The sequence below is a fragment of the Sesamum indicum genome, linkage group LG6 (genome assembly GCF_026168435.1).
Source record: "Sesamum indicum cultivar Baizhima isolate 11 linkage group LG6, ASM2616843v1, whole genome shotgun sequence".
Classification (NCBI taxonomy): domain Eukaryota; kingdom Viridiplantae; phylum Streptophyta; class Magnoliopsida; order Lamiales; family Pedaliaceae; genus Sesamum; species Sesamum indicum.
This window is the reverse complement of record NC_142662.1, coordinates 1,519,601-1,546,827: the sequence shown is the minus strand read 5'-3', so window position 1 is coordinate 1,546,827 and position 27,227 is coordinate 1,519,601. Positions and strand designations below refer to the sequence as shown.

The 27,227-nt window shown below is 34.7% G+C and overlaps 3 protein-coding genes and 1 pseudogene across 7 annotated transcripts; 1 reads left to right on the top strand and 3 right to left on the bottom strand.

The window, feature by feature from the left end:
* Nucleotides 1-6,050: 6,050 nt before the first annotated feature.
* Nucleotides 6,051-7,528, bottom strand: NOP10 (nucleolar RNA-binding Nop10p family protein). Of its 2 annotated transcripts, none has more exons than XM_011084734.3 (4): nt 7,424-7,528; nt 7,164-7,234; nt 6,845-6,887; nt 6,051-6,321 (listed from the first exon to the last, which is right to left on the bottom strand). In XM_011084734.3, exons 2-4 carry the CDS (start codon nt 7,215-7,217, stop codon nt 6,224-6,226), a joined length of 195 nt encoding a protein of 64 aa, XP_011083036.1. In that variant the 5' UTR covers nt 7,218-7,234; nt 7,424-7,528; the 3' UTR covers nt 6,051-6,223. The 2 variants fall into 2 exon arrangements, with proteins under 2 accessions (XP_011083036.1, XP_011083035.1); XM_011084733.3 differs by having other exon boundaries at nt 7,414-7,524.
* A 450-nt stretch (nt 7,529-7,978) lies between these two features.
* Nucleotides 7,979-10,493, top strand: LOC105165656 (uncharacterized protein At1g03900-like). The gene is made up of 3 exons (XM_088881174.1): nt 7,979-8,609; nt 9,125-9,403; nt 10,264-10,493. The coding sequence occupies exons 1-3, from the start codon at nt 8,106-8,108 to the stop codon at nt 10,330-10,332; spliced, it is 852 nt and encodes a 283-aa protein (XP_088737300.1). The 5' UTR covers nt 7,979-8,105; the 3' UTR covers nt 10,333-10,493.
* An 861-nt stretch (nt 10,494-11,354) lies between these two features.
* Nucleotides 11,355-18,067, bottom strand: CHR8 (chromatin remodeling 8). Of its 4 annotated transcripts, XM_011084736.3 has the most exons (9): nt 17,764-18,067; nt 17,481-17,555; nt 17,113-17,240; nt 15,995-16,546; nt 15,475-15,880; nt 14,410-15,268; nt 13,351-13,960; nt 12,644-13,105; nt 11,355-12,269 (listed from the first exon to the last, which is right to left on the bottom strand). In XM_011084736.3, exons 3-9 carry the CDS (start codon nt 17,203-17,205, stop codon nt 11,586-11,588), a joined length of 3,666 nt encoding a protein of 1,221 aa, XP_011083038.1. In that variant the 5' UTR covers nt 17,206-17,240; nt 17,481-17,555; nt 17,764-18,067; the 3' UTR covers nt 11,355-11,585. The 4 variants fall into 4 exon arrangements, with proteins under 4 accessions (XP_011083038.1, XP_088737901.1, XP_011083039.1 ...); XM_088881775.1 differs by having other exon boundaries at nt 17,481-18,067; XM_011084737.3 differs by lacking the exon at nt 17,481-17,555.
* A 2,110-nt stretch (nt 18,068-20,177) lies between these two features.
* On the bottom strand, nt 20,178-22,523 carry LOC105165852 (pentatricopeptide repeat-containing protein At4g19191, mitochondrial pseudogene; annotated as a pseudogene).
* Nucleotides 22,524-27,227: the final 4,704 nt, after the last annotated feature.

Below are 27,227 nucleotides of genomic sequence, written 5' to 3'. Positions count from 1 at the left end.
AATTAGTAACATACTTATAGTGACAATATTAAATAAGATATATACATTTATCATTAATTGCTCGTAACAATGATTTTTTATCATTAATTCTTACAACATGGCAAATTTCACAAAATGATTATGATTGTTAATTATAATAAAATTAATTATTATGATACAATAAATATTTTTGTCCCGAAATATTTATAATTAGTGATAATATTAAAATTATCACTTAATTTATTATTACTGTTTTTGCTAGCTTGTATGCATATTAATTCTTGCAATTTTATAAAAAGTATTATGAGGTGAAATCATATATATAGCTAATATATGTATTTATCTTATGCAGAGATGTATCAATTTAAGTAATTAAGGAACTCAAAAATATTATGATTTACTTCTATTATAGATAATAACATCGTGATTTTTTTAAATTTTTACTTAATTAATTATATCAATATTTTAATACAAACGTTAAAATGCATTAAATATTTATATGTATTATTACAATAATAGTATCACCAAGCCCAACTCACGACTTAAAAACATATCTTAAATTATACTATTTTTTTTTCCTTAATTTGGAAGGAAGAATTAAAAAATTAAAATAAAATCTGCTAATTTCTCATAAATTATAATCAATTAAAATTATGATAATAAAATGTCTGTTATAACCGAGATAAATAGGATTAATTATTAATGTAATGTGTTGATTTGTATATATTACTTGTACTTATAATATAATTTAAAATGTGAAATATTATTTATTATATTTACATAGGAAAAGGTGCCAGAACAACATATATATATATATATATTAATATACAAAAATGGCCCGTAACACTAAAAAATACGGTTAATGAAACAACCACACTAATTTTTGTGAAGTCAAAAATGTCATTTATTGATAAGATAACTAACTTATTCAACTTTCAGAATTTTACATTAATTGATAAATTAATTTTTTTCTTTCATTTTTTAATGTATTGATTTATATATTTTATTATTATTTATAATATATTTCAAAATTATGCACGATTATTTATCGTATGCACGCATGAATGTGCGTGTCACAACAACTAGTATTATATAAAAAAAAAACACTTCTCACTTATAAATGACGCTTCGATTTGTAATACCGAACAAAAAAATTTAAAATACCAAGTATACCCTTAAATATTTATACCAAAATAATTATTTATTTCAAATGATTCACATAATCTTTTAACCTCCAACACACTCATAATTATCCTCCACTTTCACTAGTATTAATCACTTGATTCGTTTTTAAGCACATATTTATGTTTACTTTTAAAATTTGTGTCGAATCGATCAAATTATATGAGTGCAAATACTATATATTTCGGGAGCTATTATAAAAAAAAAAAAAAAAAAAAAAAAAAGCTCACTGGGTACCTTCCACGTCAAGAAGTCGCGTTGCTTGTTTTCTTAAAATTTAAAGAATTGCATTGCTTTTTTATTTTGAAATAAAATTTTTGTCTTATTTTACCTCTTAAATGGCTAACAATTCTTCTAATTTCTAGCTTGCTTGCTATAATTATGATGGATGAATGCCTAATTGTAATGATGAAGTGTCATGTAGAGACATGCCATATACGTCATATATATATCGTATGTGTGGACATGTGATGGCATAGTTCAAAAAATGACAAGTGTCCAATTATTTAGACTAATATATATAACAAGGATAGGAGAAAGCGTGTTTCCAAGAGGTTGGGGCCTAGAATGGAGATGAACATATGTATCCCCATCACTAAAGGGCCATCGCCATGATTGCCCAATTTGTAACTCTTGGGGTACTCAACCACAAATGTTCATGTCATCTAAATTATATGATTATCATTGTTTTAAAATTTCAATCACCTCTTTAATTAATTAATTAATTAATTAAAATAAGAAAAAAAAATATAATCCCAATTTACGCACGATGAGTGCCAAATATCATGAGTTAGAGTGATAGCTCTTCTCCACCACCATACCTCACTTAATATATTCATAAATAAAAATGTATATATATATATATATATTATATCTCCACTCACCAAATCCATATAATAAAACAACAGACTCATCATCTCTGACATGCAACTGAATAGTGTGTGTGTGTGTGTGTTTTTAGTACATTGAACTGCAGTTGTTGTCATGGGTGGGGGGGTTCTGGCACTGGACCTGCAACCCCAATCACTATAACTGGCATTAATTAGTGTGCATACAAGAAATTATAAGTGATTAATTTATATAAGTTGGTATTCATTTTTTATTTAATTACAGTAATAATATAAATAACTGCTCGCTTAGAGAGCAAAAAAAACGCCCAAAAAATTCAAACGGATGGTTGTAATACTGTTTTAAACATTATGGAGTGTTTGCAATATTAGATAGTCTTTAAAAATGATAAATGTAATTAAACGTAGGAATCTTTGTTGGGAAAAAACCGCATGCATTCATTACATGCATGCCCCCCCCCCCCCCCCCCACTTTACGTGCAAACTTTTCTAGTCAAATATTACCCTAGGAGAGTGGAGATTACTTGGCACATGCAAGACAACCTTAAAGATTGATGATGGAAGAAAGCAAATTGCATTGATGAAGGGAAATATCATCCCAATAAGAAAAAGAAGAATATCTCCTTTAGAGGAAAGTCTGTAATCAAACTTACTAAATCAGCATAATGCGATAGATTACTGAAATATTTCGGGGACCATGTCATAGAAGTAGATAAAGGACGAAATGGTACTTCACCCTCACCTACTCTAAATAATATAACTTTGTGATAGTATAAATACCCTCCCCATTCTTTTATTTTGGGAAGAGGACTCTGGTGACAGATTTAGTATAAACGTGTTAATCGTGCCATGATAATATAAATATAGTCGATCTCACTTTTCGACGACATTAATCGACAACATTAAAGATGAATGCTTGATCGGTTGCAGCAAAATCTTTCCTCAAAACTAAGACATATATATATATATATATATATATAATAATTGAGAGAAAATTAATTATTGAGGAATAAAAGGATGTGATGCTCTTTGATGTTGGTTGCTGCAAAGATCCAAGAAAATATGATTGGAATAGTAGCGGAGTGGGCCATCTCCAATCTATAACATTCCAATTCATCATTAGCAGTTGTGTCCAGACATATATATATGTATGTATGTTTAATTTAATGGTTAAAATGTGTAAACTTCTCCATCTCCATCTTATTATCCGTGTAATAAACAGTTAGTTGTTCCTCCAAAACCAATACACTCAAAGAAGCAACAACCACTGACTAACCAAATTAACATTGTCCGGATACCCTCTACCCACAATTTCATGCTGAATTAATTAATCATATCAGCTCATCATCATTAGATGCTTAATTACACAATTTTCCCACATCATTAACTTCAACGCAAATATCACAATTTAGTCTAATTAATTCGAGGCTCGCCCCGAGCTCCACATACATTATAAGTAACACAACTTTCTCTCTCAAGAAAATTATTTTTTTTCAAAGAAATTCCATTAAAATAGACAATACCTCGTATTACTATGCCCGATTGTGTTGTATGCCGCGTCATGTACATGTAAACTATTTACTAATGGGGAACTCATAGAATAATTACAACGGTTGGCAAGATGTCCTTAATTGAAATTTTTGTTCCACAAATAATCGTCCTTTTCTATTAATTAATTTCATTCATAACTTTTTATTCAAATACATTTAAAACTAATTAATTTAATGAATTTCGATGAATTATTTATTTTATTATTTTTTCTTATATAAAATTTTAAATTATGCACATGCATTAAGTGTGATCAAAATGCTAGTATTGACCAACTCTTAAAAGATAAATTTAGAAAAAAAAAATGAGGAGGAAAAAGCTTTTTATATATGAAATAAAAGTGTAACAAGATGGATAAATTGTTTAAATAATGAAAAAAGAATAAAACAAATTGCGTGATTTGAAAAGCTTTAAAAAAGTAGGCAAAAATTGCTCATAATGTTTGGATTTATTTTTTGAGTGTTTTGTAGAGATAGAGATCGAAAAACAAAGATAAATAAGTGTGTGTTAGAAATAGTATGTATATTTGGATTTGTTTTTGAAAATAATTTAAAATAAGTATTATATGTTTAATGTTGTGTTTTGGGAGACAAAAATTACTATTTATTGTCAAATTATGTCTTTTTTTTATTATATATTTATGTATATATGTGTTTATGCTAAATCAGTTAAAAACAGCTAAATAAAATATTTTTAAATGATGACAAATATTAAATATATTTTAACTTGTTTCAAAAATAATTTGAAAATAAAAACAAATATAGTGGCTGTTTTTCATGCTTTTGTAAAAAACATGAAGCAGGGACAGCAACTTGCAGAAAGTAGGGTGTTGTTCCTGCTTCAGCATTACTGGTTCTGACCCATGTATGCACTTTTATGCATTAGTCCTATCAAATTAAATAAACCCTGATATTTTATCGCGATTTGTTGAGTATAAAAATACCACCTCCATTCTCACTATGCTTCCATGTCATTGAAATTTTCTTCTCGTGTTCAACATTTCAGATGCACATTTTTATGATTAAAAGTAGTGTATTAAGTTTCTAATTACTAAAATTTTCTCATATTTATGCATTTGATTATTTTCGTTATGATATTGTTATTTATATGTATTTTATTTTATTGTGAAGATACGGTGGAGCAAAATATTATTGATATTGTTTACATTTCGGAGGTCACGGATTCATTTGTAAATTGTGTGAGTTGCGATCGCCCTCCGGTCTAATTTATGAAAATATATTGTAGTACTATATTTGTTGAGCTAGAGTCAATTTTGTATGAGGAACTTGGATTCGGGAAAAATGATTTTAAGTTAAATATATATTTTAAATACATAACATATAATGTTGGTTGAAGAAGGGAGACGGTGTTGCCAATTAAGACAGATCTAAATGTGCAATTTTTTTTTCTCCAGTAAATGGATGTGTCTAGTGATATTAAGTAGAAAAAATTTATGAAAATATTGTTGTACCAGCATTACAAAAAGGGCGGATAGGAGTGGGTTTAAGAACGATTTTTTTTTTTTTTCCCTTTAGAACGTTTTGGAATTGACGGAATTAATTTGAATCGAATTTTGAAAAAGTTCACCTTTCATCTTTATAGACAGTGTTACAAATATTTAAAAATGCTTTGGAAGAGAACGGATAAGGAGCTTTTAAAGAGTGTTTTGATATGGCTCAAATTTTGGAGTTTAATATAATTTATATTATTAATTGATAAAAAAAATTAATTTATCTTTTTATATTTTTTAAAATAAAATAATTTATTTTTAAATATGGAATAAATTATTTCATTTTAAAAAGTATATTGAAGATGAATTATTATATTTTAAAAAATAAATAAAAATAAATTGCTAATTTTTTTTATAATATTATTTATATATATTTTTTAAAATTTTTAATCTGCCTCGGACTTCATCCAAAACTTGAGTAATTGGATTTTAGATGGACCGGCCCAAGACCTGATATTGAATCCCTCATTTATGAAGTACTCAACTTCATATCTAAAAGTTTTGCACTTAAAGAAAACCAAAAAAAAAACCACACGCACACAATAAAAAAATATTGATACTCTACCTCTTCTGAACAAAAACAATTCCGTACTAATCTCCGCAACTTATTAATAAAACTAAAAATATTAAATTATTTTCAGAAACACTTCAAATCTTTCTTTTTATTTTAACTTACAAATTCAAATAGCTAAAAGCAAGGCCAAAAAGTTGGCACCCATGATTAGCCCTTGAAACTGAAAGCATCATTTACCCGTCAACAAAAGAAATGTTAACAGTTTAGTACTAATGGTAGATGAAATTCAAATCGTTTATGATAACTCACTTTCTCATATACTAGTTTCTCAACTATGGTACTCTTCTATTAAGAAACTTCGTAAGTCTATTTTTCTTCCAGAGGTAGAAGTTTGCTAGAAAGTTACGGCTGGTCTACGTTCGTCGTTTTACTAAGTAATACCTAGAACATCATCATGCATGCACGGAGATTATAGAAATCCATATTGATGTTAATTTCAACAGCAGCAACACTATTACAGCCCACAAACATCTTGGTTCACTGCTTGGCAAAGCCTAGATAGACAACACATTCAATTGTACTGCGACAAAGCAAAAGAGCTGAACAATATCCTAGCCTCAATGCAGAAAGGCCGTGGCTAATTTAGTACTTCAGAGGAGGCTGTTGTGTTGGTAGCAAACCGAAGCGCTTCTTCAACAGAACTCTCTGCCTCTGGTATTTATCATCGGGGGAGAAGCGGGCTGCATTGGAGAATAGAGGATAAAGCAAAGGAATCAATGCAAATTCTTGATATGACTTGATACAAGTATTCTACTACCAGTAGATATCAAACTTAAGCACAATTTTTACTGTCTTTTGGCTTTAGGGAGACGAAGACCCAAGTTCCATTTATTAAGCCGGCCACAGCATACAGAAGGCGCGCATATGAGGGGGGTGGGTAGAAGAGAAGGAGAATGATTACAATTTCAGTTATCTTTATTTGCAGGATACATCATTTCAATATGTTTCTCCGACACAAGACTCAAAAGAATTCACACACATGGTTCAAAACCAACTCTACTCGAATACGCGCTCTTGCACCATTCGTTGCCATTATACTAGAAATCTTCAAAGATTCCCATCGATATCAATGCTCTCTCTACAACTCCATCCACATAACATTGGGATAAAACAATGTGCTGTAATATGTCATGATATTAGACAAATACACGTCATAGTAGACTACAACTAAAATACAGATTAACATTCATTCAGGAAAATTACCTGGATGGGCCGACTGCGTGGCCAAACCCAAAGGCGACTCCTTCTGCACAGATAAAGGCTTGGAATTGTAAATCAAGGTACAACAAGTGGGGATAAAAATGAAGAACCAGAACACTCACATTACCCACAAGTATGAGAAAAGAAACATAAAAAAATTAGGCAAGAAACTAGCAAAAGACGAAATCAGAAAATATACTTGTTGCAGATGGTGATGGAGTAGGAAGAACAAGCAACAATCCTAGAGTTCATTAAATTCAAAAATCGACATGCTTTTATACAAACTACTAAAATTGGGTATTCAAAAAGAAAAACAAGGAACCTTTGTGGTGTAAACTTTGTCACCATTCTCATTGATGTAAAATTGGAGATACATCTTCAGTCACGCTTCACCTGCATTCAGAACCATTTTAATCAGAAATGCAACAGTCCTGGAAAAAAACTATAAACAGATAATCCACAGTATAACTTCCAAAATCCCTAAACCCTAATCCCAAAAACCAGAATCAGACAGAGAAGAGAACTTTTTGATACTTTATGAAGAAATTTATAAATTTGATGGCGAAATTCACCTCCGGCTACCTGATCGCAAGGCGTCTGACTTTTACCTTAAACCCTAATAAAGAGGCGCTTTGGCAATTAGGGTTCGACAATGAGAATTCCTTGGTCGATAGAATATATCAACGAAATTACAGGGGCAGATATGTCAATTTGTTCAATAGCGGGTCGCCCGGCCCGTGTGGTCCGAGTATTTTGTCCGACCCGGAACTATAATATCCGTACAGTTAATTATTAATTTTTGTGATAAAATGCACTTTTGATCCTATATAATAACAAATATTGGGTTTTTAAGTTTATAATTTATGAGCTCTAACACATTTAATTTTATAAGTTAAAAATCATATTGTTTGAGAAAAAAATAAATATCTTATAATATTTATAAATTAAATGTATTTTGTCTCGTCTCGAAAATTGTCCGAAAATAAAATCAAATATAGTCTATAATTTTTATTAGATGGTCCAATTATGTTATAATATTTATCTTATATATGATAATATTTATTTTATAAGATCAAATGTGTTATATTTATAAATTATAGGACCAAAAATTTAACACCTTCAATTGTGTTGGACCGAAGGTGCAATTTTCTCTAAGTTCTGTGTCCATTCTTAGAACCCACGTCTTTCCCTCTCTCCATCTTCCATACTTCCATTGATCAATCTAATTCTTGGAAACCAGTGACATTGTGTTGTTCTTGAGACGATGTCGTGCAACGAGGACGAGGAGGCATACGAGCATACCCTCCTCGTAGTCCGTGAAGTGTCGGTGTTCAAGATCCCTCCCCGCCCCACCAGCGGCGGTTACAAGTGCGGGGAGTGGCTGCAGTCCGATAAGATCTGGTCCGGTCGGCTCCGGGTCGTTTCCTGCAATACCCTCTGTGAGATCCGACTCGAGGACTCGAATTCCGGGGAGCTCTTTGCCGCCTGCTTCGTGAAACGGGGGCAGAGGGAGGCCGCTGTCGAATCGGTGTTGGACTCGTCGAGGTACTTCGTGCTGAGGATCGAGGACGGGCGTGGGAAGTACGCGTTTATAGGGTTGGGGTTTAATGAGAGGAATGAGGCGTTTGATTTCAACGTTGCGTTGTCGGATTACGAGAAGTATGTGAAGAGGGAGGTGGAGAAGGAGGTGGGAAGTGGCGGCGGTGGTGGAGAGGGTGGGGAGGAAGGGCAAATTGATATACATCCCGCCGTCAACCATAGATTGAAGGTTATTTCTTTGGTCTTTTGTTCCTTTACTTGGTTTCTTGTGTTAAAGTTTCAGTTTTTGGAGATCAGACAACTAGATTTATGCTTATAATTTTGCAGAAAACTTGATATTGTGATCCTTGTAAGACTTGTGAAATGTGGAACTATATTTTCCAGATCCTTGTGGTAAATGAAATTTAACTTTTGGAAAGCATTAAAGGAGGAAAAGATGAACAAGCTGGTTGGCAATTGGCATAATGGGTGCGTGTAGCTGCCTGTTATTTACCAAGTCAAATAGTGGAAGTGATTTATCCTCTATTTTTCACTTTATGAACTCAAAAATTTTGGTTTTGGTGGATTTTGGGTTTAGTTTGTCGAGGTCCAGGCTCTTTATGGCTTAACATACATGTCTGTTTTTCATCATAAAAAATAATAATGTTTTCTTGTCAATTGTCTTAAAATACTTTCTTTGCGTTATTTCTATCAAGCTATGTGGAAAATTTATTTATTTATTTTTTCTCACCCTTTTCTTAAAAGGAAGGTGAAACAATTCGAATAAACGTAAAGAATAAACCATCCAGCGGAGCAGGCATGCTTTCTGCTGCGGGATTGTCCGCCGGAACTGGAAGATCTAAAACTCTAGGTATTGCTCCCCCACCTACTGGAGCAGCTAAAGTTAGATCACCTCTTCCTCCTCCACCCAATGATCCTGCTGCTGCTAGGATGACGTCCGGCAGTCATGGGACTGCACTAAAGGGAGCTAACGAAAATTCAAGCCGCTCAAATGGTATTCTTTCAGACATCTCTCAACTCAAGGTATGCCTTTATTCTTGCATTTATTGTTGGTGACCTACTTAATTTGCATGTATATTTTTGTTATGCGAGTGAAATATATTGCTGCCAAAACTTTGATCTTGGCTTTTCAGCATAGGCCATTTCAAGATATTGCTAACAGATATGATACCTAATTTACATTGTCTAATTTCTGAGTTAATTTGAAGAAGGCAATGCATATTCAATGAATTAGCATGATTGCTATATGCTTTGCTCTCCACCCTGTTTGATGAATTATGCACTTCTGCATTATGTAAGATCTGAAAGTTGATTTCCCTGAATATTGCGTTTTCTTTGGTTGCTATCGTTGCATTATTGCACGATTGTGTAATTATATTACTTAACGTAATCTTGGGTGCTAAGCTTTACAGTTTATAGATGAATTTCAAGAGGAAAAATTAAAAATTGACCAAGCTTTGGATAACAGCACATTCAGCATGCATATTTATGATTAGTCCCAGGCTGTTGTTTTGTGTGAGTTTATTAGGAGCAGTTTTTTATACCGAGAGGATCAAAAGGGTCCTCTGGTGATATACAGAGTGTGCCTGGAATTTACAAGTTGCTGTGTTTTGATTTAAATAAATTAGATGCTTAGGGTGTCTGATGAAGTAAATCAAGTTTTGGAAAAATTCTGGTTAAGCCATTGCTTCGGCGTGAAAGTTACCTGAAGTTCTTCAATGCAATTTCATCTCGGACCTGGTTATCTCACTTGCACGTATATATATCTATCTATATATGTCTCAGGATGATGATGTGAATAGAAACTTTTATTTAATGAGCAAAATATGGTCCGTCTTTTTATGTGATTGAATTATGGTAATTTATCTTGTCTGAATTTGCAGAAGAACCTTCCTTCCACTGCTGGATCAGAGTCCGCTACAACCTCTGCTGCTGGCTGGGCAGCATTTTGAGGATTTGACAACAGGGCTTTATGGTATCTGTTACTGTTGTATTAAGCAATATGAGAAAATCCCAAGAGATATGTCAAAATGTCAGAAAATCTAAGAAAGATTTTTCTCCAAGATATACATACATATAAGAAAGATATATCAATTTTTTCAATTTATTAAGACGCCCGATTCTCTTCAAGATCTCTTTTGGTCCTTGAAAAGCCTCTTTTATTAGTTGGTGCCAGCAGTCGAATAAGCTCCATCTATATCATTATAGAAAAAAGAAAAATGGAAAGGCCGCCTAACCCACAGGGTGAGGGTCAGCTCCCAGTCACTGGGGTTGACCTAACCTACGGTAAATTCTAATTTAAACCAGGCTCGACTGAATTTAAATTAATTATATAACAAGTGCAATACACTTATCGTGGGTGATTAGTGTACAGTACAAGGAAAGTGATCAATTATGAAGCAAGTGCGATATACTTGTTCTGTAATTGGTTTGATTCGACCAACCTTAGTCCAAATAAGAATTTTTCCTTAACCCACAAGGAAAGAGCCGGTCACTGGCGCGGATTGGAACAGGGAGGAAAGATGAGTACGCAAAGAAGATGAGTACGCAAAGAAGATGCGTATTTTGTGGGGTACTTGCTGGGAGAAAGAAAATAATGGAAAGAGGCAAACTCCTTACCCATACGTCAAAACCCCTTGGGGAAATTTAGAAAGAGGAGTTCTTCCTCAAAAATTTAAAAATGAACTCACTTGTGATGTTAAATAACACTATAAAATTGTCTGAGTTCGTTGCCAAAAGAACCAGTTGGCTGAAGACAGAAGCCTCCCATGACCAAGCGCCGACGCGCATCACATAAATTGATGTCAAAGGGTGCCAGAAAGATTGCTCTGACGCAATCTTTCCAGCCTTTTCCTCATAAATAATAACATTCATTATTTCAGATCATAACACCTTCCAAAACTGTTTTTTCAAGTATTTGAATATGCTTTCGAATTGATTTCCACACACAAAGACATATATTGGAACTTTAACATGCAAAATAACAGCTTTCTCCAATGCTGTATAAAAAACATGTGCCATGTACATCAAAATAGTCGAGTCTTTCATCTGAACTAAAGAGACTCTATAGTCGGGCCGCAGCCACAGACAAAAATAACAGTCTTCAAAAGAGTGTGTGATCTAACCAATAAAGGACGGGTAAGGTCCCGTAGTCCCTGGATTCCCTACGAAATAATTGTTCAGAAGAATAAGAACTCAAAATACATCATTGATCTCGGTATTCTGGCTTCAGAATCCAGGAGGATCCATCCGGGCTTTTCTCCAATGTAGCTATCTCCTTCAAAAGATTCTTAAACAAAGGCAAATCTTTAGAAGGTATCCTTTCCTTGAAGTGATCCACTATGCTGGCTGAACTTGTGCTTCCCCCTCTACGCTGAATAAATGTACAGATTTGACGAATCAGAAGTTCTGGCTGTACCCCTGAGCTACTAGATGATTTAGAATGCCCATTAACGGCAGATCGTTCTCCCGCAGTCGAGGGTGCACCCAAGACAAACTGATGCTCAAGTCCATCACTAACAGCTCTTTGTTGGTTTCCTTTTATCCTAGCAAGCAACTCTGCTGAAGATAATGCTTTGCCAGAAGATGCCCCAGCAGCAAAGCTATTTGGCCTGCTGGTCTCATTATTTTGAACTTCTTCTAGTGGTCGTGAAGTACTCACCAATTGAGAATTAATTGTCGAGCCAAATTTCCTTCTCAAGGATGACGGTGCACCAGCAGTTCCTGATTTGCCCGTCCAGGTTGGAACAGTTATACTTTCTTGGCTTCGAAGAATTCGTGACTGCCGCAAGGCTTCAGCAGCTCTCTGTGCAACTCTAGAGGCATGCTCCTCAAGTTTTATCTTATCTTCATCATGAGCATTCATGATGGCATCATGGTTCACAGCACTCTAGAAAATGAGACTCAACATTTAAGTAGGAGAAGTGAGGATGAAAAGGTAATTGAAAAATTACATAATTTTGTAAAGCATGTTGCTAGAATGATGTCGAGCCCCCTGAACAACTTCACATATGAAAAGACAGGAAAAAGAGGGTGAAAATAATATCAAACCAATAACAGGTTCACGGCAACATTGAGAAATGAGAAAAAAAAAAAAAAACCCATACTCTTGATAGATTTACCCTTTGGTGCCCATTACAAACACAAAGTGTTTCAACTACAAACATGCACAAATTGACAACGCTAAAGACCAAAAGTCGTACAAATTTTAACTGACTAATTAAATTCCAATATAACAAATGGCTGAAGTTATTAGAAACTTACATGAATCCCATGGGCATCGAAGAGAGACTGCAAAAAGCTTGTTTCTTCATCCGCCTTCTTATCACCGTGATTCACTTTTTCTTCGTCCATATTTTTATTCACCAAATTACATCCTGCATCAGTTGCAGAACCACCAGTAACTAACCTGCCAGGCTTCATGACTTTCGATTCATCCTGCTCATCTTTGCAAGCTCCAACAACATTCACTTCTTCAGATACCTGGCTGAATATACTAGATGTTTCAGTAGAGCCACCATCACCATCGTCATTCAGTGTGAAAAGATCCTTCATATCACGGGCTTTGAAGAATCTTCTCTGCTGCGGATTTTTCAATATCTTATTGGTAAGGAAATGCTTATATATCTGTCTCTGATAAACCTTCTCTTCAATGGTTCCACGGGTAATCAATCTATAAACAGTTACATCCTTCTTCTGACCAATACGCCAAGCACGTTCTCGAGCCTGCCTTGAATCATCAAGAAAATACAGATTTATTATTATCAACTGGACAAATTGCTTTTATTTTTCCTTCTACAGAATCAAGATGTCACATCAAAATAAAATAAAAACTCCACCTCCAAGGCCAACAAAATAATAAATGCATTTCGGATAATAATTGGGAGAAATATTGTAGTATTAAAAGTATAAACTTCAAAGTCTATCTCAGAAAAACATAATGCTGAATAACAATCAGTCACAACACCGACCTGCATATCGGTAGAGGGATTCCAGTCAGGGTCAAAAATGATCACTCTGTTAGCACCAGTTAAATTTGTTCCCAGGCCACCAACCTTCGTTGTCAAAATAAAAATGAATACATCATCTAAATTGTTAAATTCATCTATCAGAGCCATTCTTTGTTTGACGGGAGTCAGACCATCCATTCTCCTGTAATTATAGCCACCAGCAATAAGAAAATTCTCAATAATATCAAGCATTTGTTGTGTTTGTGCAAAAAGAAGAACACGGTGTCCCTGCTCCTTCCACACATTAAGCACTTCAGCAACAACTTTCATTTTTCCACTGCGTTTGGGGTTTCCATAATCTGGATTCCCATGAGAATGCTCTCTCTCAAGAAGATCGGGATGGTTGCAAATTTTACGCATCACATCAATTCCGTAGAGGGAGTTTCTGCTACCATCGAAAATCTGTTCAACCTCTGAGCTAGCAAGAAATGCACGGTACAAAGATCGCTGCTCTGGCGTAAGGCTGCAGAAAAGGACATGTTCAGTCTTTTTTGGAAGTTGAGCATCTACATCCGCCTTCATTCGTCGAAGAAGGTAAGGCATGATCAAGTCACGTAGGACAACAGCACACCTGCACACTTAGACTTAATTAAGCAGAAAAAACAAAACAGAGAACCAACATACCGATTAGCAAGCAAAACCATAGTAGTTGAGGCAGGTTCATTTTAGAACATTATTTCCTAACAATTCATTATATCACGAAATCATACGGCAAGTCCATATGGGTCTTAGAAAAAAGCAAGATTTGGCATGCCAAGTACTAAGACTGTGATCCAAAGGTTCATTGTTTATTTCCTTTTCAATCTTTTAAATAGCCTCCCCACCCAACTTCAGTCATAACAATTCTTTTCCAACAGATTGGATTTTCACCTGCTAATTCCCAGAACATCTCACCATCATGAAATCTTAGAAAATGCCACACTGTGTATAACTGGAACCAAAAAACATTGCGACATGCCTACTCATGAATAAAAATCCATACATAATGAGGTGAAAGATTCACTAACAAATTAAATGCACCTGTAAGCAGTAGAGACTTGAAGAGGAGTTGCATTAGCATAACCACCAACAGATATTGGAACTGCAAATTCAGCCTCAAATACAGGCAGGACTCCCAACTTTCCAGGAAATACAAAATCAAATAAAGACCACAATTCAGACAGCTTATTCTGAATTGGTGAACCGGTCATTATTATGCGGTGAACAGTCTGTAGCTGCTTGCAAACAAGAGTGACTTCAGCATTTGGATTACGAATGCGATGTCCTTCATCTAAAACTGCATATCCCCACTCAATATCAAGCAATTTGTCACCTTGGAGACGAAGTTGCTCGTACGTGGTTATTAGCAGTCCAGATTCCGATCTCAAAACTCGATTTATCAAAGAATCCCACTTTTTGGTATTTTTGGATGATGATTTTTCTTCAGAACCACTATTAGTAGAATCTTCGCTATCACAATCACTGTCATTGGATCTTGATCGCTTTTTTCTAATGGGTATTTCCTGAGCAGAATCATGTAATAACTCGACATGAAACCCAGGGTACCATTTTCTAGCTTCTCGCCTCCACTGCCGCAAAAGTGTGACTGGACAAATAATGATGCTTGGCTTGTACATACCACTGAAATGCAATGATCCAAGGAAAGCTAAAATCTGCACAGTTTTACCAAGACCCATCTCATCTCCAATGATTCCACCAGCTCTTTGACAATGAAGTTCCCATAACCATTGAACACCAACCTTCTGGTAGTCAAAAAGATTGCTAAAAATTGTTTCTGGGATTTTTAAACCCCCCTCAAGAGTCAAAAAGGGAGGCCCTTCGTCATCGACATCTTCTACGTCTTCGAGACTATCATCTTCATTGCTGGAGGTCTTCCCATCTTCATAAAATAAGCAAGTACAGCTCTTAACATATATTAGAAAAATATATTGTTTTAAATGAAACAAGAATGACGACATAGAGAAAAGTGCTTCAAACAAACAGAAAGAGCATCAGTAAGAAAAATCCTTATGTTTTGCCTCTATGATTAATTTTTTTCAGCATTAGAAAAACAACAGAACAGCTCTTCTAACAGCCTTGACATACCGAGTTCCTCCTGGAATTTTTCCTCACGAGAAACCAACTTCCTCCACTTCTTCCCGGGTTGAGGCCTTCTCTTCTTTCTCTTGGTATCTTTCCCCTTCTCAGATTCCAGTTCAAGGGACCGAGGAACCTTATAGGACTTTCTTAGTCTTCTAAACGGGATGCTGGGTGCATCAAGTTTTGGTACTGATTCAGGATCAAGCATCTTCGTTGTGGGGCGTGCTTGTGAAGCCTCAGAAATTAACTGAACAGCTCTAGCTATGCTCGATGAAGCGAGATCATTATTTTCCACTGCATCTTCAGATGCCACATGCCTACTAGATGAACCTGGTTCTTGAATACGACGTTCATAACCTTTAAGCTTGTGAAAGGGAGTCAAAATTCCTTTTCGAACTAACTCATCCCTTTCCTAGAACATGAACATTATACCGTTAGCTCACTTGACTTTATAAGCATCATCTAGACACAAATCACATCATGCATTTTTACAAGTTGACTAGAAATAAAAAAAAAAAATACTCACTGTTTCCACAAATCCTGCCGATGCTGCATTTAGAACAGCATCAAAATCATCATCTTCACTGAATGAAACTCTTTTAAGCCGTTTCTTTTGATTCTGACTTGTTTTTTCAACTTCTTTCAACCATCGCTTGGATCTAGGCTCTTCCTTTACAAGATTTCTCAAAAACCTATCATGCTGGCTGTTCCTAGGAGAATCTGAAATTTCTTTCTCAAGCTGTGCCCTTGTTTTTATCAGGCTTTGTAATCGATCAACAGCAAGAGCATGCTGAAGCGTCAAGTCATTTGAAGATGCCTGAAGAATATTTCTTTCTGCCTCTGCATTTCCCTGCTCTATTTCGTCATCGCCATCAGGAAGATGATCTTCGTCTCTCTTGAAGTTCTCTAGCTGTTCCACAGCAGATGTGACAGCATCTATTTCAACTTGAACTGCCCTCAATTTGTTAACTAAGTTCTCATTACTAGAGGAAGATGTTTCCGTGCTCTTTGTTCGACCAACAGTTTCCTCCTCTCTAGCTCCAGAAGCCTCATTATAGTCCCCTGCGTCCTTTCTTGCCTATCCGGGTAAAGACTCATGAATTTCACTCCAAATAAGACCACAAAATATCAAACTACATGCACTCAACAAACAGATAGTATCCCTTATTCCCTTGATTTCCAGAAAGTTTACCATAAAAAATGATGTTGGAATAATTGCCATAAGCAGTTATTAAGGTACTGGAAAAACAGAAAATGTAAGTTAAAATAGAAACATGCTATCACCATTTCCGAAGCATATCAGCAATCAAAAGTCTGTTGGCTGTGTAAATTAGATAATATTATTTCTATGATTTCCAATATAGTTGGCCCCTTGAAATTTAGGAAAGAGAACAAGGCATGTGGCTACTTATAATGCCCCACATTCTTCTGGCAAAATTATTTTAAGATTAAGAGAAAGCTCTTGTGATTTACCCATATGATAACATGAGAAGGACTCCCATAAAAATACCATCAACAACCATAAAATCCATCAGAGGTTTGGCAACATCCAATTACAGAAGTGTATTACATTTAAGATCAGGAAACAACTAAATAGATACTGTAAAATCAGAGAATACTGATCCTAAAATGTGTAAATACAACCTTCTCTAATATGTTGCGCTCAATGTCTTCCGGGTTCGCAGATGTGACACCTAAGGTGCTCAGTAAAACCCTATCCTCTTCCTCTTCATCCATTGAACTGAATCACTAGCTGGACTCAGAAATGCTACCTGCCATTAAAACATGGCACTATTCACCAACACGATGAATGATAACGGGCATTACTTATTTTAACAAGTTACTGATGCAGTTAGTGGAATCAAACCGACCCACCTCCTAAACAAGAGTTATAAACTTGCAATGCACATAATAATCAATTCACTCCCCCTATATACTCAATATTTCAATAAACCAAAAGCTCATTGTTACTCAATTCCACAAACTGCAAATGATGAGAATAGCGAACCCACATATTTGTAGATGCCCAGGCAATTATCGAACTGGAAACCTATCAACAATGCATCCTCTCTCTCTCAGAGATTATACTGCAAAAATATGCGATTGAAGAAAATAAAAACCCAGTAAGTAAATAATTTCTGCGAACTATCAAATCGCCAAGCATAACTATTTGCTCGCAATTCAGCGGTAGATTCCTGGGGAAAAAAAAAAAAAGGAAACCACGGAGTAATTTTGACCAAATAACACCGCCCAAAACCGACAATTCGCGTGAAATTAATCAATTTCCGTAATTACATGTAATAGGTTTTCTCCTCAACTACGATAGTTGAAGACGTTTATCGTTTTCTTTCCCGAAAAATGGATCAGCCCAGAGCTGAATCTACCAATTCCCAAAAATTTCTTCGATTGTTCAGATATTCCCCTCAAGGACAAAACTGGAGGCTTTCTACGCGTAGGGGGTTGGGTGAATTAGCGAAGCTCTTCTGGCGTACGAATGTTGGCCTGCGCTCGAGCCAGATGTGTTGTATACGTGGCGCAAACCGTGCACCGCAAGAACTTTTTGGTATTTCTTCCTCAATTCAAATTAGGGTTTAAATGGAGTAAGAACTTGTCCAAATTATCAAATGAGTGTTTGCATAGTAAGAACTTTTGAATAATTTATTGGAAAAATTATTTGTTTATCTCTTGTTAATTTTAATTCTTTAAATTTACTCGTATTAGTTTTAGTTCAATAATTTTTAAAAAATTATTTAATTATAGTCACTTAATTCAATTTCGGACAATTTTACTCCTACACGACTTTTTAAGATCAATTTTAATTTATATATATTCATTTATTTTGTATCTCGTAGCTAATGCTGGCCTAGAATATATAGATCTTTGGCCCAATCTCGAACGATTTTACCCCTACACAACTTTTTAAGAGCAATTTTAGTTTATATATATACATATATATATTTTGTATCACGTAGCTAATGCTGGCCTAGAATAGTATAAGAATTTAGGTCTATTGAAAAAATTTGTCTATATTATACTTGAAGCATTAGGATGTATTATTAGTCTTTATCATCAAAAGGGTAAAAAAGTTATAAATTAGGCTAAAGGATCAAATCTATACAAAATTAATAGTTAAAAGACTAAATCTAATACTATCAAAGATAAAGGATCAAATTGAATTCAAATCAAAGTTATTGAGAAAATTTTCTTTTTTCCTAATTTATGTGGAGCTTATTTAAATTAAAAAAAGTTATAATTTTTTTATCATTAATTTTTGCAATTTATTAATAAAATTATACGCATTATTTTTTCTCCAACACTCTAATTTTATTTTTTTAATTTTATTTTTTTCAACAGTAATAGCTTTCATTACATTAATTATAATACCTTTTTTTTAGGATTAATTGCCAAAAATAACATGTAACTTAGGGGCAGCATTTTAAGGCCTCTAAGTTTGATTCTGACAATTTTGTCCCTTAATTTTAAAAAATATAGCAGTTTCCTTCCGACTAAATATGATCAAATTATGGACAATTTATCCCTCTTCAGCTTTAAAAGGAGTAATTTAGTCATGTTTCGATATTTTCATATTTTGTTGCATCATGCTCGCTTAGAATGGTATCAGAACCTATGTTTATTGAAGGAATATTTGTTTATATTGCATTTTAGATATTATTTATCCACTAACGGAGGAGACTCTTTAAAAGATGGAACCGAAAGAAAGTTAGAATACTTTCAAATTCTGAAAGATCAAAGATGGAATTTCTTTATGGAAATTCTAGAAAAGGGAGAAGATTATCTCCAACTATTGAATAAAGGTTCGAGTGACAATTAGGAGTATTTTCAAACTTGAAAAAATGAAGAAAGAATTCCCTCTTGGGAATTCTCGAGAAGGCTATAAAGCTAGACGCCGAACCTTTTATTGAAGAGAACAATAAAAATGGTGGAAATTCACCAGATCCTGAAGGTGCTATCAGGATATGCATTGAAATACATACAGACAACCGAAATTTATGGTAGATTACCATATTAAACCCATATTAGAACATTTGAGACAATCCAACCCAAAACTAAGTGGGTTGGGTTGAAATTATACGTAATGTTTGGATTTGTGTTTTAAGTGTTTTGGAGATAGAGAGAGAAAAATAAAGATAATTAGATAGTTTTCCACCCATATTGCCACACCTAGTAAAATAAAAATGCACTTTTGATCTCGTTTTAATAATAAGCTCATAAATGCTTATTTGAAGCCCGTTCAAACACCCTCATAACATAAATAGAGTAGATAATGAAGCCGCTTCCTGCTGATTTTCTCTTAGTGCTTTCAATTTTTATTGCCCCCTTATAGGCATAAAAATCTCTGTGGGTGTGGTTTCTATGTGCACATGAGCTTTAGGCCTTCTGTGGAAGCCATCTTTTGTGGAACAACACGCTCTTGTAAACCATTCAACATATGCAGTTGCTTATTACCATAATCACAGTGGCACCAATCATTCCATCTTCTCACAAAATATTCTGGCTGTCAGTCCTGATCAATAAATTACTTCTCTTACACTCCACAAAAATCCGTACCTGAAAACTCAACACTTTCCCCTCAATCGTAACACGGGTAGAGTTACAGTGAATTTGCGGGCACCTCAATCTTGTCTAATAATTGTGTTAACATCTGCTGTTAGATACGGTAATGCACGACTGCGTGCAGAAATGATGGGTTGAGACATTATCAAAATCATTTTTTCGCGCTTCAATTACAATTTCACAACATTGGATTCTACATGTCGATTTCTCCGTACTTTCCAATCTGCAGTTAGTAAACCATAAAAAATGGCATCTTATTTCTTTGGAATTTTGTGTTAATGCCGTGGAGAAAGAAGGAACTCGTTTTCATCTCCAAGACAGGAGTGATGGATCACGTAATGCATGCTAAACCCTGTAGAGCAAACCAATCACTAACACGCCAAGGTTGAGTCACGACATGAGTTCCTCTAGAGCTAACAAATCTTTTTCATCTTTTAGCTGCAGAACTAAGCAATCCAAAGTCTCAAATATTTGCAACCCTTCATAATGGCATCTATCTTCTACTGTAAACGAACAACATTTTCCATCAACTTGTATGACACTTTGCCCAGGGGATTTTGTCACCTGTTTGCTCTTCATTTTCTTACGCATAGAAGCTACCCTGTTCCAGTCTCTTGCTGATGCATATATATTAGCCATTTCTACGTAAGGAGCCGCAGCGTGTGGTTCTAGTTGAAGAAGATGATATGCTGCATGCTCAGCAATCTCTAAGTTGTGATGAATTTTGCAGGCACTGAGCAAAGTACCCCAAATCCAAGAGTCTGGTTTAATGGGCATGTCCTGAATAAATTCCAATGCTTCTTTCAGCTTTCCTCGACGTCCAAGGAGGTCAGTCATGCAAGCATAATGATCAAGTCCGGGAACTATGCAATATGTATTAGTCATCAAATTGAAAACTTCCCATCCTTTCTCTAACAGACCAGCATGAGTGCAGGCTTGAAGAACAGCAAGGAAAGTTATATGGTTTGGTTTGAAACCCAACTTCAACATTTCGTTAAAATGATCCAACGCCGCTTGAAACTTCCCATTAAGTGCAAACCCAGAGACTAGAGTCGTCCAAGAGACAACATTCTTCCCTTTCATTGAAAGAAAAAGCCTATGAGCATCGCCTACACTTCCACATTTTGCATACATGTCTAGCAACGCATTACAGACCAACATATCATTCTTTAGCCCCTTTGAGATGGCGTAATTATCAATCCATTTTCCAACCTCAAGGGCTCCAACTTTGCCACAGGCTGCTAAAAGATGAATAAAGGTAACCTTATCAGGTTTGTCACCAGCAGCTTCCATACTGTGGAACAAGGATAAGGCCTCATCCAGATCACCTTTTTCTGCATACACACCAATAATAACAGTCCAAGTAACACATGATCTCTCATCCATGAAATCAAATATGTATCTCGCAGAACCAATATCTCCACACTTTGAATACATAGAAACAAGGGTATTAAGCAAGGTGATAGCCATATCACAGCCCAGTTTTACTGCATGAGCATGAATTGGCATGCCACAAAGTAAAGAATTAGGCTGCACGAAAGATGAAAGTAAGTTAAGAACAGTACTCAAATCAGGCCTATATCCATTACTAATCATCCGCTGATAGACCCATATAGCCTTCACCGGTTCCTCAAAGTAAGCAAATCCAGCAATCAAAGCGTTCCACGAGACGACACTCAAATGCTCCAAAGCAATGCCACAAAATACCATCTCAGCTGAGCACAAAATCACCACATTTTGCGTAGCCAGCAATCCAGGTGTTAGCAACCGAGACATCGTCTCCAAACCCGCACTTCGTCCCCAAGCAATGAACAGCACTCAACCATCTCCCATCCTTCAGTCCAGACACCAACTGCGTCAACCCCATGATAGCAACCTCATCAGGCATTACAAGCAACCCTCATCCTGTTAAACAACAGCGAAGCTCTATCAAAGAAGCCTATTTGTGCAAACCCCAAAACAATTGCATTCCAAGAAGCTACATCTCTCACGGACATCTCGTCGAACAGTTGATGGGCACACTCTAAATCACCGCACTTCACGTACATATCAACCAAAGCAGTCTGTACGTACATATCTGAAGTATAGGGCGTTTTGACAACAGATGCATGGATTATTGTCGAGCATATGAGATCTGAGAGTTTCGCACATGCTTTTGCAATGAGGGGAAAAGTAAAGTTGTCGGGGCGTGCATGAGACTGTTGCTTCATTTGGCGAAAAAGGAGAAGGACGTTTTGAGCGTCACCATGGTTGACTGCTCGCCTTATGCTGGAATTCCAAGCAGCAGCTGAAACTCGTTCCAGAATCGAAATAGCTGGGGATGATACCGTGTCTCATTGTTCTTGGACCACTGAACAATGATTTCCACCACATTAAGCAGCCTACCGGCGGTGGTGGACAGCCAGCTAATCTGTTCACAATGCGGAGACTGGTGGGACTAACTCCGAAAGATATCATGAAATGAGTTCATCATCACCCATTTTTGGTGCGGGCAATTGCGCTCTTCTACTTTGTTTCTTTTTCTACAATTGCGCTCTACTAAATGGTGGATCATACTATTTACAAATAGCGCTCTGCTCGTCCAAACACGAGATGCCAACAGTCAGTAATAGTTTTATGTATCTCTCTCACATAAATAAAATACCCACATAAATGACCGAAACAAGCCGAATGGTTAAATTTGTTTAAATTGATACTCAGCTTGAAAAATTACATTTGAATTTAATTTGATAAATACTCTAATCAATCTCAGATTCTCAAACAAATTTTAATTGAATGAAATATAAATTAAATTTAATAATTTAATATTTTTAAAATAATTCTTTTTTCATTAATCCAATCGAAGTCAAGTGAAGTTTAAAAGCTTATCAAATGAAAACTTCTATTTAAATTTGATTTATAACATGTAACAAAACGAATTTAAACGAGCTTTTATTTTTTAACCCCCACACCTTACTGTATAATGGATCGATGTATCATTAAACATTTTATATCCTCATCCAATTATTCGCTATTTACACATTTACCCAAATGAATGTCATAAAATTCAATTATAGCGCTAGACAGCACACAATGTCAAAATGCAGTAACATGCATTTACAACAAAATTAAACTCGAGAAGTAGACAGAGTGGAAGAGGCTTAGAAGAATCCATTGGTTTCTATAATCAAAGAGGAAAGCTCTACTGGAAAATTTTGATCACAACTTTGTTTGCTCCTATTGAAATTTACTGGAAAATAGTCACATTCATTGAACATATATATATATATTTACAAATATATATAGTAAATTCAATAAAATAATTGTTATAAACAAATAAATGCATAAAGCAGTAAATATCTAAACTTGAGTTGTATACCAACTAACTCATTACCAGTTATACCTCTCAATTTACAATACTGTCATCAGTCAGTTCACCATCGTCTTTTTGATATTCCATGGGCTCCTATTCCGGATCCTCTTCCGATTCGTCTGGTATCATTTTAGCCAGCTGGTCCATGTGCTCTCTAAGATCATCTACTTAATCACTCAGTTGTTGATTTTTCCTGTTGAAGTTATTCAACTTCAACTTCTTGTTTTGCCTTTAATGCTTCTATCTCCCACCGAAGAATAGAGTTCTTGTCATCTAACTCGTCGGCCCTATGTTCAGCCCATTGTTGGTAGTAGACATGTTTCGATATATCATTCTTTAGTTTCTCCATTTCATCAAGCCTGTCTCTCAACTGTTGTTGTAATTCAACAATGAGACTAATAAAATGTTTATGAAAATATGATGACAACGGACGGTTGGGGTTGATTGAAGACAACATTTTAGCTGAATAATATCACACTTAATTGAATCGCAACTGAATTGTTTCTCTTGAAGATAATAAACGCCCCATATCAAGTGTCTCGGGTAAGCATTATTTCTCCCAAGATAAAATGCTTACAGTTTGTTCAAAACAACACTATACTGACAAACACCTCAAAAAACACTCAAAAACCTTTTGTCAAAACTTAAGCTCAAAGCTATAATTTGAAAGCTACTACTCTCGTGAGATAAAGAGATGAGAGAATCGAGAGAGAAGAGGTGGTGTGTGGTGGTGGGTATGTCAAACAATGAAGAATGGCTATCCTTTTTATAAGCATGACCAACCTCTCCACTTAATACAGCAACATAATGGCATTTTAATTCAAAATGAAACAGCCAAAAACTGCCACTAACCAATTGAAACAGCAGTTGAAAATAAGAGTTCAACTTCAGGCGTTAAACCTGAAATCTGAAGCTTTAAAAAAAATCGAATTTGATTTTAAAAACTATTTGATTAAAAACTAAACTTTCAACTATTTTTGTTGTAAAAAAATATATCCTAAAACACATTTGCCAAGGGCAGGCAGCACACATGTGAGGCACCCCCATGCTCACTATAGTCTCCATAACACTTCAAATTCAAATTTAAACTTGAACTTAATATAAGGAGTTTATTAGTCCAACAAAGGGAATAAACTCCCTATGTGCAATAAACAAAAAGAAGTGTATAACACTAATCCCCACAACTCCTTATATACTTATCAAATCCTTTATTTTTTCCATCATTTTTCTATGTGGGACAAATTATTCTTTCTCATTTTCTCATCCTAATTTATGGATTTCTTCATGTAATTATATAAAAATTACAACAATCCCCCAAATCCATAGATTTGAACTCAAGTTCCGTGACTTGCTTTCAACAATATTACCTTTCGGTTTGAACCATTGTTTAAGTTATCTAACATCAGCTATCATCAGGTTAAATGGAACTAAGCCTTGAATTTAAGCCTGTGAGTGTGACAGTGTCTGTCTGTAACAACAAGCCACCGGCTTTATGTTGATCTTTAGGGTTGACACTTAGGTCATGTGTCCTGATCCTATTCATGAATACTTTTCGGAATAACTCAAGTCCTTAGTTGCGGCCAAACAACTGCATTCACTTAGTTAGGCGTCTCCAATGATGCACTGCTAGCATCTCGTCTCAAAGGCTTGACTCCATTCGGAGATAAACTCTTACTATATTTGCAATATCAGCAACTTCCAGAATTATAGGAGACAGACTCCAGATATAATGTATCAGTCTATTTTGGTGCTCAGACATACCCTATAATATGTTAATACCATATTGAACCTTTTTTGTGAGATTAGAAGGTTGGGTTGCTATCGTAGTTACAGCGGATTTTTCAATCTCATCCCCAATCCTTGTGATAGATCCACTCTTTTCATAAGAGGATCAACTACATTGTTCTTTGTTCCCACAAAGTCAATGTCAATTAACTTATCTGACACTAATGCTCTTATAGACTTTAATCTAACTTGGATGTGTCGTTTGGTCTTTTGGTTGTATTTACGACTCCTCACCTTTGCAATTATGGTTTGGCTATCACAATATACAACAATAGGTGGAAAGGGTTGGCTTACAATGGGAAGTATCAAAACTTACTAAATTGTTTCTTAAGCTTATCTTTAAACAATACAAATAAAAATATTGTGTCTTATTATTATATAAAATATAAATAAAAAATATATTGACTAATAATTTTAATATATGGTGAATTTTGAATATAAACTTTATATTTATACTAAAAAATTAATATTTATACTAAAAAAAATTAAAAAAAAAAGCTCGCGGGCTCATGAACATAGAGAATAGAGCTTGAGCTCGAGCTCCAAACTAGCGAGCCGGCTCGACTCATCTTGCACCCCTATACACCAGTTTATAAATTTATTTAAATAATTAGTAACTCGAGCACATTAGATATGTGTACAAGTTCAATTTTTTATTATATTTATTGAGTTAAATAAATAAGAAACAAAATTAAATCAACTAATTTTAAAAAACTAAAAATGAATTAACTTTAACATGTCTAAATAAGAAATTATTAATTATTGAAGAAATAAGTATAGTTACTAACATTTTAGGCAATTCACATTTTGTTAATCATTATAGTTATTTTAGGATCTCTCGTGTAATAAATAGAATAGATTTAACCAAACAACACTCCATCTGGTGCTGCTCGTGAAATTCTAATTCATATTAAGTTGGGTAGAGTATGATTTCTATAAAAAGTATAATATACTTGTCATGTAATTAGTGTATAATTTAGAAAAAATGATCAACACATAAAAAATGTGTTATACTTGCTTTGTAATTGATTTGGTTCGACAAAACTTGATTAGGATAATAATTTTTCGTGTTGTTCTTGTGAAAATTTGGAATTATTATTTTATAGTTTAAATAACTTAGTTATATATACAATTTTATTATTAGATAAAAGAAATTTCAACGAAATTCAATCATACGGTTCTACAGTAATCGATCTCAACTTTACTACTGAATAAAAAATAGTTGTTTATGAATTAAAAAAATAAATATTTTTCTTATTTTTTCTTTTTGTGTGTTGCTTTTATTAATGACTACTTTTTATATAATTGTTGTAATTTATGTGATGTGTGTAAAAATCGCACGGCTAGGATCTTTATGAACTTGAGCTCCTTGGTAGGCCGATTTTTTTGCAAGCTTAAAAATGGGATCCTACCAAATTAATATTAGCACTCCGACGTTCAAATCAGTACGTAATATTGAAACGATAATATTGAAAAGAGACTATGAAAATGAGATAGCGAATTATGACCAAAATTTGTGAAAAAAATGAGTGTATATTGTAGAAATTGCTTGTGAACGTTAGAAGAAATGTCCTCTGTTGGAGGGGGTTGAACTTGTTTTATAGCCACAATCCCCTAGTAGTTAGAGAGTCTGGTCTTCGAGGGAGTTGGGGATGTGATTGTTACTTGAGTCTCTTTAAAATCCTAATCTCATTAGTTGGAAAAGTCTAACAGGATCTAGCCTGATCAAGTCACTCCAACAGAATGAGGATCCTGCTTCTCCAAAGAGTCTATCCCCCTGAATAACCTGCTTCCTATGACGTATGTCCATCTGGATAGGACCTTCACTAGCTATCAGAATGACATTGGGCTTTAATTTTTTTGGACCAGAATTGGGGGAAGGCCTAAGGCCTTTTCAGGTCTTTCCTCCACGTTAAGCCTTTCGAGCTTATTGTTGGGCTCATAAAAATATTTTACTTTGAGCTATTTATTTATAGTCACATTATTATAAATAATATTTTATTATAGTTCATTCTTTTAATTTTATTAATTTTTTTTTATAATTTAT

Bases quoted from the DNA above. Each gene is read 5' to 3' on its own strand.
- NOP10 (XM_011084734.3), bottom strand. From the start codon at position 7,217: ATGTATCTCCAATTTTACATCAATGAGAATGGTGACAAAGTTTACACC. The intron at 6,888-7,163 runs GTTCCTTGTTTT...TTATCTGTGCAG, and splicing joins ACAAAGTTTACACCACAAAG to AAGGAGTCGCCTTTGGGTTT. The intron at 6,322-6,844 runs GTAATTTTCCTG...TCTCCAATGCAG, and splicing joins CACGCAGTCGGCCCATCCAG to CCCGCTTCTCCCCCGATGAT.
- LOC105165656 (XM_088881174.1), top strand. From the start codon at position 8,106: ATGTCGTGCAACGAGGACGAGGAGGCATACGAGCATACCCTCCTCGTA. The intron at 8,610-9,124 runs GTTATTTCTTTG...TTTTCTTAAAAG, and splicing joins CCGTCAACCATAGATTGAAG to GAAGGTGAAACAATTCGAAT. The intron at 9,404-10,263 runs GTATGCCTTTAT...CTGAATTTGCAG, and splicing joins CAGACATCTCTCAACTCAAG to AAGAACCTTCCTTCCACTGC.
- CHR8 (XM_088881775.1), bottom strand. From the start codon at position 17,205: ATGGATGAAGAGGAAGAGGATAGGGTTTTACTGAGCACCTTAGGTGTC. The intron at 16,547-17,112 runs GTTGTATTTACA...TTACCCGGATAG, and splicing joins AGCGCAACATATTAGAGAAG to GCAAGAAAGGACGCAGGGGA. The intron at 13,961-14,409 runs GTGCATTTAATT...CTAAGTGTGCAG, and splicing joins CAAGTCTCTACTGCTTACAG to GTGTGCTGTTGTCCTACGTG.